We start from the raw sequence: 18,716 nt of genomic DNA on the forward strand, positions 1-18,716 counted from the left end.
TATTGATTAAAAGACGCTTCATGTCTGAAAGTAATGCTGGATGTCGTTTCTCTTTCCTTAGCTGAGCGGTTCTTGACATATGGATTACTAGTTGTGGAATAGGGCTGTTGACTGCATTTTAATTAATTTACTGTTTCATCTCGAACGCATTAAGGCGGCATGAAATCGCACTAATTAACTTTTGACGAGGCACCTGTTAAATGAAAAGCATTTCAGGTGACTACCTCATGAAGCTGGTTAAGATGACGACAATAGTGTGCAAAGCGTCAAGGTAAACGCCGGCTACTTTGAAGAATCTAAAAATATGAAATTGTTTTAACCACATAATTCCATACATGTTCCAGATGTTATTTCATCATTTTGATGTCTTCAGTATTGTTCTACAATGTAGAAAAGAATCAAAACGCAGAAAAACCTATGAATGAGTAAGGGGTGTCCAAACTTTCAACTGGTACTGTAAACCTCTCGATTACATTCATTATGTCTTATATTAAATATGGTTTATTTTTTTCTTTTTTAAAATCAGACGACATCTAGTTTTAGGTTTGTTTACCTGACATGTTCGACGTACGTAACTGTCGTCTTCCTCAGAGTGTCACCGGATGTTGTTGGTGACGCATCATATCAGCTGATGTTTCCGAATGCGTGGCCTTCCTGTCTGGTTTGACAGGTCGGTCACGTCTTTTACTGTCTGTTCGTCCCCTGCAAGATGGCACTCCAGGTATGGGAGAGCATGTATGCTCCCTCATCCCGGTTGATGGTCCTCGGGCTTTGCTTTCGGATCTCCGTGGCCTCCCTGATCCAGCGCTGATGTTTGTTATCTTCTGTGCGGATGACTCTGGCATTCCCCCAGTCCATAATGTGATTTTCTCTTTTGCAGTGATCTGTTATGGCTGACTTGTAATTTTCCTGTTGTGCCTTTTCTTTTATTGTTCGGGTTTGTCTTGTAGCTGTCTCCTTTTCGCACTCTATGTTCTTTCTTATATCCGCACAGAAGATAATAAACATCAGCGCTGGATCAGGGAGGCCATGGAGATCCAAAAGCGAAGCCCGAGGACCATCAACCGGGATGAGGGAGCATACATGCTCTCCCATACCTGGAGTGCCATCTTGCAGGGGACGAACGGACAGTAGAAGACGTGACCGACCTGTCAAACCAGACAGGAAGGTCACGCCTTCGGAAACATCAGCTGATAACAATCCCCAAAGAGGGGACTGTAAGGATTTATTCCTTTGTAAGGATAAATAATTGTAAGGATTTATTCTTAATATTGTTAAGGATTTATTCTATTCTACTATTTCGGCTAGAAATCTTCTGTGACCTTCTGTCTCAGCTAGACACATTGCTCGAGACGTAATATTGATATCTTTTGAACATTCTATCAGAACATATCGCCCTATGCTATCTCTGACCTAAGGAATGGCCTTTTATATCTGTCTGAACATTGCTCTCTTATCCTCCTAAGGCCCAAGCTGTTTTTTTACATGCATTTTTTATTTCTCTTTGCTATTTGGGCTTATTAGAACCTGATTAGAATAAAAACTAAGCATCATCTTTTGATAAGATGTACTTTTAGAGAAAAAGTATGTCCACATATGTGGATTCTTGTTCCGAATTTCCATAAAGTGCTGTCCACGCATGTGACCACTAAGCCCTAGGAGGTTAACATAAGAACAGGCTGTACATCTGTACCATCACCAAGGTTTCTCACACACACACACACACACATCTGAACATTCATCAGAACAGTGATGTAATTAATATGTGACCTGCTCAGACCAAGGTTTAAGCATGCAATGATGTCACACTCATTTACACACACACACACACACACACACACACACACACACACACACACACACACACACACACACATCAAAATGATGTCACTCACTCACCCCCCCCCATACACACACACACACACACCCCCTCTGCAGTGATGTCACTTCATCCACACAGATAACACACATATAAAAATCCCCTGTATTTTCTTGCCTCTTTGGGGGCTTGCGAATAAAAGCTTGTGAACTCATGGGGTTCCTGTCTTTTTTCGCGACTCACCCCCAGAGCTCTGGGTGACGCGAGGGGACTGATCTCGAGATGGTGTAATCGCTCCGGCTGAGGCTGAGGGCAAGAGGTGAAGTAACCTAACAACGACAGTTACGTACGTCGAAACATGTCAGGTAAACAAACCTAAAACTAGATGTCTGATCAAAAGAAAAAAAACTAACCATGGTACTGTAAACTTTAAACAGGAGGGAAGCTATTAAAGAAAGCCTATTTGAGACACTTGACCTTGCTGTGACCTTGACCGTGTTTGGATCAATTCCAAAATGTAATCAGTTCAATTTGATGCTTGCAACGATGACGCCATACAAGTCCTAGAAACGTTCAGCGACTCGTTCTTGAGAATATCGTGCTAAAATTAATCTTGGATGGACATATGTACATAATGTAAAAGGGACAAAAGATGGAAAAAAGGGGGAAAAAGAAAGATAAAAAGATCTGAACTTTACCCATTTCTGTCTAGTCCTCCTTTTTGTCGCCCCTCGTTTTTCGAGGCACCAGTGCCTTATGAATGAAAGGTAGGATAACGGCGGCAATGAGGAAAAAGAAGTGGCCATAAAAATACACCGATGAATAAACCTGCAAAAGATAAGATCTTATAAATAAAGCATCAAGCAATAACAAAAGTTTAAAAACATCAAGTGGTATATATGAGCAACAAAGTGCTATTTCAGCAGTGCACCATTTTCTATCAAACCTGATCAGCCGATAATTAGTGAAGTCATAAATTTAACCTGATGGAAAAAGAGAACGCTAAAACCTGGAGAAATGAACAGTAACTATTATACAGTTGTGCAGGGGCAGGGTCAAGCGCCACCTGTGGATGGAAAGGTGGCAGGGAGCACGCGAGGAGTGTCGCCTGTGTCGGATTGCTGGCAGTTTGTTTGTGTGTGTCCCTTGTGTGTTGGCAGAGAGAAGCCAGTATCCATGGTACCAAAAAAGGGTACCTACTGCCATCTGGCAAGGCACGCTGCAATACAGATGTGAGTAGGGAGTCAAACTCTCGCAGTTACCACAGGACTACCCCCCCCCGTAACACTAGCTATATTATAGGCAAGAGGCCGAGGGCTATAAAAACCGAGATCGGCGCCGCACCCATGCGCCTCAAGAGCTGGTTAGTACTGGGACAGGAGACTGCCTGAGGAAAACCAGATCCTTTTACGGGAACTTAAATGCAACATTGACATTTAGTTTGATATAATTTACACTGAAACTTAAAACTGTTTTTTTTTTTTTTACACGAGTCTCTAGCCGGGTTTCCATTAACCTGCTTAACGCGCAAACTAAAATACGAGTAACGGAAACACGTGAACGTTGGGAAAAAAAAAACTCAAGTATCGCAAAAATATTTATACACTTTCCATAAGGTGGTTTTTCAGACAATTCGACAAAGTAACGTTTCACAAAATTGAAATGGAAACCCGTTTTTCCCCCCATTTCAATCGAAATGACTGCGCCGACACTAAATCGGGTCTTGTAGATTCGTCGGCTGTTGCGAGAGCAGAGAACACAGTTTTAACTGCAGAACATCACTCAATGGAAACACAGAACATTCATAATTGTGTTTTGTCAACTTTAAAACAAACAAACAAATAAAAAATTGCCTCCATTTTGCGCAAAACCGCAATGGAAACTCATTTACTATTCATCAAAATGGCGTATTCAACTTTTTACATTTGGCGCCAGAGGTGGACAAAGTACCCAACTTCATTACTTTTTTTTTTAAAGATATTTTTTGGGCTTTTTTTTCACCTCCATTGGATAGGACAGTGCAGAGACAGGAAACGAGCAGGACAGAGAGACGGGGAGGGACCGGGAAATGACCTTGGGCCGGAACCGAACCCGGGTCCCCGGATCCAACTTCATTACTTAAGAAAAAGTACAGATCCCACTAGTCAAATGCTACTCCAATACAAGTGAAAGTTGTCCAGTCAAATTTTTACTTAAGTGCTGAAGTATTTGCTTTTAAAAATATTTAAGTGCATTTTCTGTCAACGCATCGTTGTATTATTGCCACAACGCTTACAAAACCTAACGCCTCTGAAGCAACCGATTGGATTTACAAAATGAAAATGAACGCATGCTGTGCCGTCATGGTGGTTTAACGTTAAGCTAGCTAGTCAGTGAAGCGCCACCTGACATGCTAGCAAACTCTTTTCAAACTCGAAATCATATTGGGTCGCTAACATTACTAGAAAAACATTTCTACATTGTTTATTTGGCAAGATTATGCTAAAACATTTCTGAAAGCACTTCAGATAAGTTAACGTTATTTATGTTAGCGTAACTCTGTTTTTACATGCTAACTAACAGTGTCCACGTTAACCGTGGACAAGGCTACGGCAACTTGGCGGGCAAGTCCCTAGAAAGTCATGTGACTAACCAGACTGCATAGCTATTGCGACGTTATCGCTAGCTCTAAAAGCACAGACAACTTCATTACAAGCTTTCTCTTGGAATAAAACGTTTACATCCCTCAATATGCTTCCGCAGGTTGGATGGCGAGTTTTTGTAGGTTGTGATGTGGTTCATTTTCGACAAGCAAAGCAAGCAATTAAAACGAAACGAATTTTTAATCCTTTCAGAAAACTGAAACATGGGTTCGTGGGCCATGGGTGTGTGCGTGCGTTCCCCAGAAGACCCGCCTCCTTCTATTCTACCATCAACTGATCGTGTTCAAATAACACTGCTGAGAAATCACTGAACTTGATTTTATACAGTCTATAGACGTGACGTGACCCTAGTGATTACTGACAGGCTGTCTCAGGGTCACCTGCGAAAAAACCAATCACGTTTTAGAAAAGAAACTAGATAGATGCCTCCGCCTGGTAGACTACACGCCTTATTAAGTTGGGATTTGGGGATGGACATTTGACCTCACAGTAATCTTGACCTGTGACCTTTTAACCTCAAAATCTAATCAGTTAATGTTTGTCCCCAAATGCACAAATGGTGAAAAGTTTGGTGAAATTCCTTTCATTTGCCTTGGAGATATTGTGTTCACAAGGTTTCCGGACAGACATTTGACCTCACAGTGACCTTGACCTTAGACCTTTTGATCTCAAAATCTAATCATTTCATCTTTGTCCCAAAGTGCACAAATGGTGAAATTCCTTTCATTAGCCTTTGAGATATCGCGTTCACAAGGTTTAGGGATGGACATTTGACCTCACAGTAATCTTGACCTGTGACCTTTTGATCTCAAAATCTAATCATTTCATCTTTGTCCCAAAGTGCACAAATGGCGAAATTCCTTTCATTAGCCTTTGAGATATCGCGTTCACAAGGTTTCGGGACGGACGCACGCACGGATAACCCGAAAACATACCGTAATGCCTCCTGCACCTTAAAGTGCTGATGACACGTTTTTGACATCTTTGGCGATGTTTTATAACATAAAAAGTAATTCCCGATGATCCATATATTAATTCACGAAGGCGCCTATTTTACAAGTTATGATAAACACGGCTATCTGGGCAAATTTGACGGGGCTGCAGCACCCAGGAGACGAAAGAGGAGGAGGAGCTATATGACATCAGCGAAAGAACCTTCCTCCTAACTTACCAGTTTGTTGTTGATGAGGCAGGTGTTCAGTCTGTCATTATTAGTATTATTATTATTATTATACATTATTATAATATATATTAGTTATTATGCCTTCGCGTTGTGTTGCCGGCTTTTGCTCCAAAACCCACAAGGATGGGGTAAGTTTATTCAAGTTTCCCAGAGATCCCGAGCTGCATGCGAAGTGGGTGAAGCAAGTCAGGCGCACTCGTGACAAGTGGGAGCCCTCACCAACATCCATCCTGTGCTCTGAACACTTCGATTTGGATTGTTTTGACACCCTTCCCAGCTTAAAAGAATCTCTTGGGTGTTCAGTTCAGCACAAACGTGTGTTACTACCATCAGCAGTGCCTACACAGTGTTGCCAGATTGGGAGGTTTCCCGCCCAGTTGAGCGGTTTCAAGTGCATTTTGGTGGGTTTTGAACATATTTTGGGCTGGAAAACGTCAGCAGTATCTGTTGCCAGATCTGTTGCCAGATACTGCTGACGTTTTCCAGCCCAAAATATGTTCAAAACCCACCAAAATGCACTTGAAACCGCCCAATTGGGCGGGAATCCTCCCAATCTGGCAACACTGCCAGTATTCCGGAGGGGGTCTACTAGTAGCTATGCCGGATCCAAAGACAGTCCTCCTGTCAGAACATGTGTTGTGAAACGACATAAGATAAAGGTACGTAGAGCTATAGATTCTACATGATAATCATAAATGTAATCCTAAAGTCGGCGTGATATCAGTCATGTATTTGCTTGCGAAAGCTTGCGGCTTTCATGTAACTGCCGCCTAGCAACGAGAGGCAAAGGGTAAAGAGGGTAGGCTATCATAGATTCTATTCGGAAGAGATCAACACAATTCTAGACTCCCAGAAGAGGAAGAGCTAGCACTAGAGAGTTCACCGGCGTTTTCATGCGCCATTTCCATTGAGTAGAACCAGAGTAGAACAGCCAGTGAACCGCAGCGTGTTCTTCCGCTGACGTCACAACATGGCCGCGAGCCACGGACCCAGTTTTCTTGCGCTGTGCAATTAAAAGTTGGATATTCGCGTAACAACAGCTTCTTTTCACGTAATTATAACAGAAATCTAACACATTTGCCATGTTGTATAGTTTATTTAAGAAATTGCATAGAGTCATGTTCATGTCATCAGCCCTTTAAGGTGGCGGAGGCATAAAAAGCATCCACTTTCAAAGCTGCTTCATAGTAACGAGGACCTTGATAGAAAACGTAGTGGAGTGAAAAGTACGATATTTGTCTTTCAAAATGTAGTGAAGTTAAAGTCATAAGTTGCCCAAAAAAAAAAAAAAGTACAGATACTCAAAAAAAAAAAAAAAAGTGTACTTAAGCACAGTACTCAAGTAAATGTACTTCATTACTGTCCACCTCTGTTTGGCGCCCCATAACCCAAGAGCGTGTTGGCTAATAAAAGCTTCCTCCGAGATGTGTAAAGCCTAGGTCACAACCGGACGTACGATTTTTTTGGCCGTGCGATTTTTGGCGTTTCCCAAATCGCTGCGTTTTTTTTGTTCGTGGAGAAAGACGCACGTTGGCCGTAAGTTTGTCTTACAACCTTAAAAAAACCTAAGCGCCCGTAGAGTTTGTTTGACATGACAAAGAACCTCTGCGGGCGGTCTGCGGCCAGTCTACGGCTCGAAAATCAGCACGTCACACGCGCGCCCTCCGTGTGTTTCTTGCATGTAGACCGGCCGTAGGAGCACGTATGGCCGGTTGTGACCGAGGCACAAAGCAAACTACCGCTCATTCCATATACATGAGCTCACAGACACCCATGATTGGTTAGTGTTGCTCTGACTGACAGGGGGGAGAAGTAATTAACAATTCGATATAAACAGGCAAAGCCGGTGCTTCAATGCCCACCCACCTTCAGCCACTTCTCATAAGTGAAGAGGCAGAACGGTACTAGCGAGTAGCCCATGAACAGCCAGTGGATGAACTGCTGTACTGTGTATAGAAGGGGATACAGAGGGCCGTTTGCTAAGGCTGTCAACTTCGGGCTTTCCTTCACAAGCGTCTGAGTCTGAGGGAACACAATAATGCAGCAATGTTAACACACGCCCTGCAGGAGACAGATCCTAATCAGTGGACATGTCTGCACGAACCACAATATTCAAATTAATTCGACAGGCACCTGAAATGAGAGAGAATTATAATTAACGCTTCAACTAATGCTTATTCAGTTCCTAAATAAACACCTTCAACAACCCTAAGGAGTTGACATTTCAACTATTTTTCATGTGCTGATGAGTATAATTAAATAAAAGGTGAGACTTTTAGATTTTAATATCCTTCTTTAAAACTAACTGCAGCACTGGGTTCAAAATATCCTCCAACTTATTTATTTATCTATCTATCAGCAGCTTGGATGGATACCTGCTTCTCCACGTTGACGATGATGAACTCCATGGAGAAGCACATCAGGTAACCGGAGTGCAGGCCGTGCCAGATCGACAGGAAAAGCAGCGTGGCCATCTGTGATGCCAGCTTATTACCCAAAAATTTTAACCTCTTAAAAACGTGCCTGCACAGTAATATAAATGACAACGAAACAAAAGATGAAAGGCCAGTGACAAAGAGGCAAATGTACTATATACAGTCAAGCCGGAAAGTCTGCACACCCCTTTCAGCTTCTCCACGTTTTATTACGTTACAGACTTATTCTACAATAGACAGAGTTAATTTTTTTTTTGTCACAAAATTATACACAAAATAGCCCATAATGACAAAGTGAAAGCAGGTCTTTAGAAAATATGCAAATTTTATTTTACTGACGACAAAAAAAAAAAAAAAAAAAAAAAAAAAGTTATTTAGGGGTTACATATCTGTACACTCCCTTAAACATATGGCCCTTTTCCACTACCCTTTTTCAGCTCGACACGGCTCGCGTTTCGACTACCAAAAACCAGCACGACTCGGCTCGCTTCAGCCCTGCTTAACCCCTAAAACTCGCACCGTTTTGGAGTGGGGCTGAAGCGAGCCAAACCGTGCCAAGTGAGGCTGGGGGCGTGAGCAGACACTCCCCTGTGCACTGATTGGTGAGGAGGAGTGTCCTCACATGCCCACACGCCCCGCGAGCACGCTGGGATCTGTAAACACCGCAAACCCGGAAGGAGAATTACGAATTACGAGAATTTCTGAAGCCTTATGCGCCTCACCTCATCTATACGCTCTTGCCAGTATCTGTTGGCGTTGTCGGTGACAACAAGCCACAGCACCAAGACCAGCAACACTAACGACTCCATGTCCTCCATGTTTATTGTTTACTATTCGGGTCGTGAGACTACCGCTTAAAAGCTCACTGATGTCACTGTTTGCGCTGCTTAACGACATCACGTGACGTCCACCCACTTTTGCCAACTCCACCCAATGTGTCCACCCACTTCCAGCCAGCACGGTTCAGCGCGGTTGTAGTCGAAATGCAACTCCAACAGCCCCGCTCAGCCCGACTCAGCCACGTTTGTAGTGGAAAAGCGGCATAATACTTGGTTGATGCAACTTTGGCAGCAATTACAGCTTCAAGGCATCTTTAGAAAGAAGCTACGAGCTTGGCACACTTCTTTCTGGACATTTTTGCCCATTCCTCTGGTCATATCCCTGCAAGCTCTGTCAGGTTGGATGGGGAGCATCGGTACACAGCCATTTTCAGCTCCTTCTGCAGACGTTCAATTGGATTCAGGTCTGGGCTCTGGCTGGGCCACTCGAGGACATTCACAGACTTTCTCCAAAGCCAGTCCTTTGTTCTCTTGGCTGTGTGCTTCAGGTCATTGTCATGTTGGAAGGTAAACCTTCGCCCCAGCCTGAGGTCCAGAGCACTCTGGAGCAGGTTTTCTTCAAGGATCTCTGTGTACTTAGCTGCATTCATCTTTCCCTCCATCAGGACTACTGTAGTCGCCCCATTCCCGCTGCTGAAAAACATCCCCGCATCATGATGCTGCCACCGCCATGCTTCACTGTAGGGATGGCATTAGCCAGGTGATGAGCGGTGCCTGGTTTCCTCCAGATGGGACGCTTGGTATTCAGGCCAAAAAGTTCAATTTTGGTTTCATCAGACCAGAGAATCTTGTTCCTCATGGTTTGAGAGTCCTCTAGGTGCCTTTTGGGAAACTCCAAGCGGGCTGTCGTGTGCCTTTTACCAAGGAGTGGCTTCTGTCTGGTCACTACCATAAAGGCCTGATTTGTAGAGTGTTGCCTGGATGGTTGATCTTCGGAAAGGTTCTCCCATCTCCACAAGGATACGCTGGAGCTCTGTCAGAGTGACCCTCGGATTCCTACTCACCTCCCTGGCCAAGGCCCGTCTTTCCCCGATCGCCCAGTTTGGCCAGGTCTAGGAAGATTCTTGGTGGTTCCAAACTTCTTCCGTTTACGAATGATGGTGGCCACTGTGCTCTCTGGAACCTGTAAAGCTGCAGCAATTTTTCTGTACCCTTCTCCAGATCTATGCCTTGACACAATCCTGTTTCTGAGGTCTCCAGATAATTCCTTTGACCCCATGGCTTGGGAGTTTGCTCCGACGTGTATTGTCAACTGGGGAACTTACATAGGCAGGTGTTGGCGATCCCCAATCATGTCCAAATCAATTGAATTTACCACAGGTGGACTCCAATCAAGTCGTAGAAACATCTCAAGCAGCATCAGTGGAAACAAAAATGCACCTCAGCTCACTTTTGGGTGTCATATCAAAAGTTGTGCACACTTGTGTACATATATTTCACATTTTGATTTTTAATAAATTAGCACAAATGTCTAAAAAAAAAAAAACCCTTTCACGATGTCATTATGGGCCATTTTGTGTCGAATTTTGTGATAAAAAAATGAACTCAATCTCTTGTAGAATAAGTCTGTAACTTAAAACGTGGAGAAGGTGAAAGGGGTGTGCAGACTTTCCGGCTTGACTGTACACCAGTTTTTCAACAATTATTACAATCACTCGTTTCATTACAGGAAGCAGGTGTATACCTGGCCGCCCATGCGTTGGTGTTAATGTTGAAGGAGTTGATGGTGCCTGTGAAAAACGGTGTAGTCTCGTATATCCACACTCTCATATTAGCACAGGCGTCCCACTTGGGCTGGCCATCCTCACCGCGACCGCTGTAGCCGAGCCCAGAGAGGATACACACTCCCTCCTGCATTTAACAACAGAGGTAAGAAAAACACCATTAAACCAGTTCCAGTGGAATGCAAAACTGAACAACCCGGATAAACACTTAAAGCAAACCTTCAGCACTTTTGTTGTGACTTGTGTCCCACATCCAGCTATTATAACAAGAAAACTACTAGATAATTACCTCAAATAGGAACTAAAATTTATAATCAGCTTTCTTTGACATTCAAAGAAAGTCTACATTGTTAATGCATGACTACAGCCCCTTTTACACAGCCTGTTCAAGGCAGAAATCTTCGATGTCGTGTCCTGTGGAAAACGTCCAAACGTGGAACGAAGAGTCCGAGTTGTTCCGCCTCAGAGCTGGAACAACTGGAAGCGATAGAGACGGAATCAACGTCTGTGTAAAAGGGACAGCCGGCACGGCGGGACAGGCGTATGATGTTTGACATTCACATTCTTCTTTCTGAGACTAAGGCGAATTGAAACATATCCATCTACAGACCCCGAGGTCTGTGTGCCTTTCCGCCTCAAATCACTTCCTATTTCTCTCTACTTTCTCCTGAACATATTACTGATCACACAATCCTGTGCCTTGCACAACTGTCTATTCCGCTCTTCCTCATTACCTCTCCATCTCTGCTTGCGAGCAGTTTTCTGTGACAGATTTTTTTTTTTTCCCCAAAAAAAAGCCAGCTCAGCTAAAGGACACAAACGCTACGTTCACACTGCAAGGCTTAATGCTCAATTCCGATTTTTTTGTGAAATCCGATTTTTTTGTGAGGTCGTTCACATTAACAAATATATGCGACTTGTATGTGATCCTCAGTATGAACGAAAAGCGACCTAAAAGTGTTCCGCATGCGCATTGCAGGATACGACGACGTCACACGCAGTGAGCATGGCCAGTGTTTACGGAAGTAAAACCACCCGGTTGCGGTATGACCCATCCAATCTAGCTTGAATAGCTGCATCCCCCCAAATGGAAATCAGCTCCCTAACCTCTGCGTCCTTCCATTGAGAAGATTCAGAACCTTCACAGCCCGAAGCGTCCCTCGCATTGATGTCATGCGCAGGGGCGCAGATACGTTTTTTGAACTGGGGGGGACAAAGCTGCCAGCAAACCAACCCCAACCCCGATATGCCTGTCAAACTTGTTGTGGGTTACCATAGCAACCAAGCTCGAGCTCGCAACCTGTGCAGTCTGCGTAGCTCAACCAACCGAATATCAGTCTTTGTTTTATGTGAGTTGTTGCAACTATGTATACACTGCCGTGCACCTCAATAAACCGAATGGCAATTAGTCTTTTGATTTTTCCGTGAGGTTTTCCTTATGCAAAGAAAGACAGCATAGATGTTTTTTCCTCCCTATAAGTGGGGGGGGGGACCGAACGAGGTGAATTTAAATCTGGGTGGGACAAGTCCCACCCTCTATCTGCGCCCGTGATTATGCGCCATGTTGTTGTAACTTTTTTTGAGAGACCCGCCGCCTACTTCAGCGCAGAATAGTGACGTTTGTGGCTTGTTGATGACGTGTAAGTCGGATGAATACGACCTGGCGGTTCAGACTGAAGTCGCATATGAAAAGAGCGGATAGGAATCAGAATTAGGACCACATATCCAAACGGCCTGGGTCGGATTTTAAAAAAAATCGGATCTGTATCGTTCATATTGTCAATAAAAGATCGGATACAGGTCACATATGGGCGAAAAGATCGGATTTGAGTCACTTCAGCCTGCAGTGTGAACGTAGCCAAACATGTTCTATACGCTCACTGGCCGCTTTAATAGGAACCTGTTCTTGATTCTAAGATTCCTGTTCTTGGCTGGCAGGAGTGGAACCCAATGTGGTCTTCTGCTGTTACATGCTGAGATGCTTTTCTGCTCACCACGGTTGTAAAGAGTTGTTACGAGTTACTATATCCCTTCCTGGCAGCTTGAACCAATCCAGTCATTTTCCTCTGACCTCTCTCATCAACAAGGTGTTCACAACCACAGAACTGTCTCTCACTCAATGTTTTTTGTACCATTCTGTGTAAACTCTAAAAGACTGTTGTGTGTGAAACCCCCAGGAGATCAGCAGTTTCTGAAATACTCAAACCAGTCCGTCTGGCACCAACACCCATGCCACAGTGAAAGTCACACTTTGAGATCGCAATTTTTCCTGCTCTGATGTTTGACGTGAACATTAATTGAAGCTCTTGATTTGCATCTGTATGATCTTATGCATTGTGCTGCTGTCAAGGGATTGATTAGGAGTACTGCATAAAACAGATCGGGGCAGCGTCAGCAGTGATGCGGAAGCTAAACCAGTCTATTCTGGTAAAGAGAGAGCTGAGCCATGAGGTAAAGTCCTTAAATTTACTGGTCCATCTACATTTCCGCCCTCACTTATGGTCATGAGCTATGGGTAGCGATTGAAAGAATGAGCTCACGGATACAAGCTGTCGAAATGAGTTTTCTCCACAGGGTGGCTGGGCTCTCCGTTAGAGACAGGGTGAGAAGCTTGGTCATCCGGAAGAGACTCAGAGTAGAACCGATGCTCCTCCACATCAAAAGGAGTCAGCTGAGGTGGTTCGGGAACCTTGTTAGGATGCCCCGTGGACGCCTCCTAGGGGAGGTTCTCTGCGCATGCCCCACCAGAAGGAGACCCCAGGGCAGACCCAGGACATGCTGGAAAGCTTACATCTCTCAGCTGGCCTGGGAACGCCTCGGTATTCCCGCGGAAGAGCTGGTGGAGGTGGCCGGGGAGAGGGAAGTCTGGGCTGCTCTGCTTAGGCTGCTACCTCTGCGACCCAGACCCGGATAAGTGGCAGAAAATGGATGGATAACTGCATAAAACAGCAGGTGGACGGGCGCTCCTAATAAAGTGGCCAGTGAGTGTATACGGAGGCTATTACGTCAATTAAACACAAATTATTTAACGGAAGTGAATGTGTGTTGCATATGATGCTGAGCAACTTTGTGTTTGAAAAGTGGTACAAGTGTGCACGGTGAACAAAAGCAACCCAACACTCTGTGCTGCTCAGGGTATTTGTATATCTGACGAGTAGCTACGTTACCCTAAACGCTGACGCGCCGTTGTGACACGTCAAGCCTGTGGTCGTGGAATGCTGGCTCACAATGTTTAAACAAACACCCCACCACACACTGGCGTGGCTTCATCCCAGCTATTTGGTTCAGCGTAAATTACTAAATATTGAGTGGTCGTCTTTACGCTACTATTACAGAACTGGTGTGTAAAAAGGGCTTATAAGACAGACAATCTCAGGTATTTGGTGTTGTGATCTAAAATTTGAAGAAAAAGTACAACCAAGTGCTAGATTTTTCTTATGAGTGTATTCATGGCAATCTTGCCATTATATTATTTGCTCTAGTTTGCCACATTAATTAAAATCATATGCTATCAATATCTAAAGTATCACACTTAAAAAACCCTCAACAAACTTTCCTTTCCCATCCTTTACCTTAAAGTGCATATCACGGGTAAATTCAGGAGCGAGATCAACGTAATTCTCCTATTTTATATTAAACTTTGGTCAAATATCTGTCACATTCTGCATTCTCTGCATTTTTTTTTAACCTTGGGCAATACCAGAAAAATTCAGTTGAAATCAAGCCATTTGAGGCGAATTGGTCCGCCTCTGAAAAAAACTTGGCATTTGGATTTCCCGGCAAACACTGATTGTCGTGACGTCGCGTGCGGGACGCCTCCCTCTGAATCCTACGTCAGCGCTGGTTTGTTTATGAGAAAACGACCTGGTGGTTTTCTGCAAATTTCTTCAACGTTATCGCGTAATTATTAAAATGGTTAACAGATGTATCGTAGGAGGGTGTAGCAACACCAATCTTGATGGGATTAGTACTCATCGTTTTCCAAAAGACCGGACAATGAGAGAGAAATGGGAGCGCTTGGTCTACACAGGCTGTGCAATGAAACCGTGCAAAGCTCGCGCAGCCTGCTGGCGCTTCCGCAGAGAACGTCACGAATCTGGCTCCAGACTCGCTTGGGATTTTTCCAGACGCGTTTTGTTATTTTTTTTCTGCTGTAGACAGATGGCCTTGTGCAAAATTACCCTTCTGGATGAGTGTGTAAAGGGACATGCTTTCATATTAAAAAAAAAAAAAAAAATTGGTCCAGAATATGCCCTTTAAATATCCAGTCTTAAGCCTAGGTCACAACCTTACGTACGGTTTTTTGGCCGTGCGATTTTTGGCGTTTCCCCAAATCGCTGCGGTTTTTTTGTTCATGGAGAAAGACGCACGTTGGCCATAAGTTTGTCTTGCAACCTGAAAAAAAACGTAAGCGCCCGTAGAGTTTGTTTGACATGACAAAGAACCTCTGCGGCCGGTCTGCGGCTTGAAAATCAGCACGTCACACGCACGCCCTCCGTGCGTTTCTTGCATTTTTTGCACGTAGAGCGGCCGTAGGAGCACGTACTGCCGGTTGTGACCGAGGCATTAGCACAGCCAAGTCTCCCGTAGCTATGAGATGCTAACTGATGTGCTAGCTCTGACCTATTGCAGTGCTAACCTGCTGAAAAGAGCACTTGTACAGAAATATTTCACTTGTATGACTGAGGGTGTATTCAGACCAGGATAGTTCGATAGTTCACTTGCTTTGGTCCGAACCAAATATTTTTTCATTTTGGTGCGGTTCGCTTTCACACTGTACATTTTAGTAAGCGGACCAAAATCTGCCAACAAAGCCACGCCTCAATTATATTTTGACCCCAGAATAGTATCCAGGTCATCGTAATAGATGAATTTCTTTTTTGCGTCGCTAGTACCGCCACTTTTTGAAAGAATGTCCCTGATTTTAATGTAGGTCTGACGGAGTTTCTTCACTTTTAGCCGACATTGTTCTGGGGAGCGCGTGAACCCCTTCTCCTTCATTTTCTCACTGAACACAGCAAACACGTCGGCATTTTTGTGTGTTCTCTCCAAAAGCTCAGATATGTGGACATCTGCCCATATATCCACAAGGGTACGCGTTTCTTCCTCGGCCCACATTTGCCCCCTACTCATTTTTTGTACTCGCCTACCACTGGTGACTGAACGACTGTTGTAAGGTTCCCTTGACAACCGAAACAGTGTTTGCACTTTGCGGTGGAGTGTCAAGACTCTGTTTCCCATAATGCTCGACAAACGACGGAAGCTCCCGAGGTACAAAAAAGCAAAACTGTCGGATTAGGTCCGGTCTGCTTTCACACCTCCAAAAGATCCGCACCAGGGTTCCTTTGGTCCGGACCGAGTCCGACCTTGCAGCTCGGTCTCGGTCCGCTTGTTTGGTCCGAACCAGAGTTCGGTGGTTTGTATTCAGACCAACCCAAAAGGTCCGGACCAAGGGAAATTTGGTTTGTTTGGTCCGGACCAAACAACGTAGGTGTGAATACGCCCTGAAATATTCACTACAACACTAAGTTATGAATAAAGAACGGCATACAGGAGTCTGGAAGTTCTGTATGCTTGGTGCTAGCATAACAGTGAAAATCCCCTAGGAGAGCTAGCATAAAATGCTCAGAACCGACTTAGCAGGAGTGACTGAACAAAGAGTAAAAAGTAAATGCATAATGTCCCGGCCTTAAGGAAAAACAAACGTACCGTGACTAAATTAAATAATACAAGGAGGAAGGAGGAGGTAGAGTGCAAACATCCTGGATATTTTGTACGCCGTGTTGAAGCACTGAAGCAAATTGTTTTCTGTAGTTCACAGTCATCCATCAGTGGCTACATTTTGACCAAGGAAATGTGTTTTGTGACAGCTAGCATTTAAAATTTTACTAGTTTGCATCGTCAGAGTTACTATTGCGCCAGTTAACATTTAAGAGGAATAAAGCAGCTGTTCGTTGTTAGCCTTAGCTAATGTTTTCACACATTCCTTTATTCCTTGGTGGAAGGGGAACTCATTTACCACCAACATCCTTTTAGTAAATTAAAAAAAAAAAGGTTTTCTACACTTCTGTTTTAGAGAGTGAGTGAAGAATTTGAAACTGTACTTTAAATTTTACCACAGTATTTCGTTAGGTGAGGAATCACACTTTTACAAGGTGTCAAGAATTTTGGTACACTACCGTTCAAAAGTTTGGGGTCACTTTGAAATGTCCTTATTTTTGAAAGAAAAGCACTGTTCTTTTCAGTGAAGATCACTTTAAACTAATCAGAAATCCACTCTATACATTGCTAATGTGCTAAATGACTATTCTAGCTGCAAATGTGTGGTTTTTGGTGCAATATCTCCATAGGTGTATAGAGGCCCATTTCCAGCAACTCTCACTCCAGTGTTCTAATGGTACAATGTGTTTGCTCATTGCCTCAGAAGGCTAATGGATGATTAGAAAACCCTTGTACAATCATGTTAGCACAGCTGAAAACAGTTGAGCTCTTTAGAGAAGCTATAAAACTGACCTTCCTTTGAGCAGATTGAGTTTCTGGAGCATCACATTTGTGGGGTCGATTAAATGCTCAAAACGGCCAGAAAAATGTCTCGACTATATTTTCTATTCATTTTACAACTTATGGTGGGAAATAAAAGTGCGACTTTTCATGGAAAACACAAAATTGTCTGGGTGACCCCAAACTTTTGAACGGTAGTGTATGTTTTCACATACGGTATAGGCTCTTACACTTTAATGTACGCTGGCCAGTTTTACATTACATTTTACATTAATAATTGCGACCATGTGAAAACATACATAATGAAAAATTATACTAAATGTTGCAAATAAAACTAACATTCTTGGGTTTTTTTTTCTTTATTTTCATCATTTGATCCATTAAATAGTATTGCTCATAAGTACCCAAATTTGTCCCTAAATAGGTCAAAAGCACTTGTCCATAACAGAATTTGACCCCAAACTTTTGAACGGTAGTGTACCTTTAACTCTGGTGAAAAAAGGCAAATCTGGCCAGCAGACAAAACAAACAAACGATACATACCAAATAGAAAAAAAAGCCAGCATTTGTACGTACTCAGTATAAACTTACAGTTATTAGCCAGCAGGTCACATATTTGTACAGGTTTACTTTAGCCCACAGCAGGATATACACACACCTGTACCAAAACGGCTGAGCCTGGACAATGGATTCAAAATTAGTTAGTTATAAAAACATAGTTAAATATAACAGAACAATATGGAAAACAAAATTCAATGCTGCTCGCAAGGTATAACCCCAGTTCCAAATAAGTTTGGACACTGTGTAAAGCATAAATAAAAAACAGAATGCAAATCTTGGGCGGCACGGTGGTGTAGTGGTTAGCACTGTCGCCTCACAGCAAGAAGGTTCTGGGCTCGAGCCCAGCAAGGGCCTTTCTGTGTGGAGTTTGTATGTTCTCCCCATGTCTGCATGGGTTTCCTCCTGGTGCTCTGGTTTCTCCCACAGTTCAAAAGACATGCAGTTAGGTTAACATGGGGCGGCCTTGGGCTGAAGTGCCCTTGAGCAAGGTACCTAACCCCTGACTGCTCCCCGGGCGCTGTAGTGTGCACACATGCGTGTTCACTGCTTCAGATGGGTTAAATGCAGAGGATGAACTCACTGTGCTTCAAGTGTGCATGCGACAAATAAAGGTTTCTTCTTCTTAAAATCATTTTCAACCTATATTCAGTTGAACACAATACAACGAAAAAGATATTTAAAAATGTTCAAACTGAAACTTTTTTTTTTTGTAAATATACACCCTTTCTGGATTTGATGTCTGCAACATGTTCCAAAAAGTTGGGATGGAGCATGTTTACCGGCGTGTTTCATCACCTTCTTTGAAGCAACACTCAGTAAACATTTGCGAACTAAGGACATTAAATTTTGAAGAAGTTTTGGATGTGAAATTCTTTCCCATTCTTGCCTGATATAGGACTTACTCAACAGCCCACGGTCTCCATTATCGCATTTTGTGCTTCATAACATTCCACACGTTTTCAATGGAGGGCCGGCGAGCCAGTTTAGCGCCCACACTCTTATGACAATTCCA

General features: G+C 43.5%; 1 protein-coding gene across 2 annotated transcripts in view; it reads right to left on the minus strand.

Moving 5' to 3' along the window:
- lpcat3 (lysophosphatidylcholine acyltransferase 3) overlaps positions 1 to 18,716 on the minus strand; it is a 103,625-nt gene that overhangs the window by 17,596 nt on the left and 67,313 nt on the right. For both annotated transcript variants that reach the window (XM_060921618.1, XM_060921619.1), the window contains exons 8-12: positions 17,735 to 17,821; positions 10,603 to 10,769; positions 8,020 to 8,167; positions 7,511 to 7,666; positions 2,518 to 2,647 (exon numbers count right to left, since the gene is read on the minus strand). In XM_060921618.1, the coding sequence (XP_060777601.1) occupies positions 2,528 to 2,647; positions 7,511 to 7,666; positions 8,020 to 8,167; positions 10,603 to 10,769; positions 17,735 to 17,821 (678 nt within the window). In that variant the 3' untranslated portion in view covers positions 2,518 to 2,527. The remainder of the gene's footprint in view (positions 1 to 2,517; positions 2,648 to 7,510; positions 7,667 to 8,019; positions 8,168 to 10,602; positions 10,770 to 17,734; positions 17,822 to 18,716) is intronic.

This window comes from Neoarius graeffei, chromosome 5 (genome assembly GCF_027579695.1).
Source record: "Neoarius graeffei isolate fNeoGra1 chromosome 5, fNeoGra1.pri, whole genome shotgun sequence".
Lineage (NCBI taxonomy): Eukaryota > Metazoa > Chordata > Actinopteri > Siluriformes > Ariidae > Neoarius > Neoarius graeffei.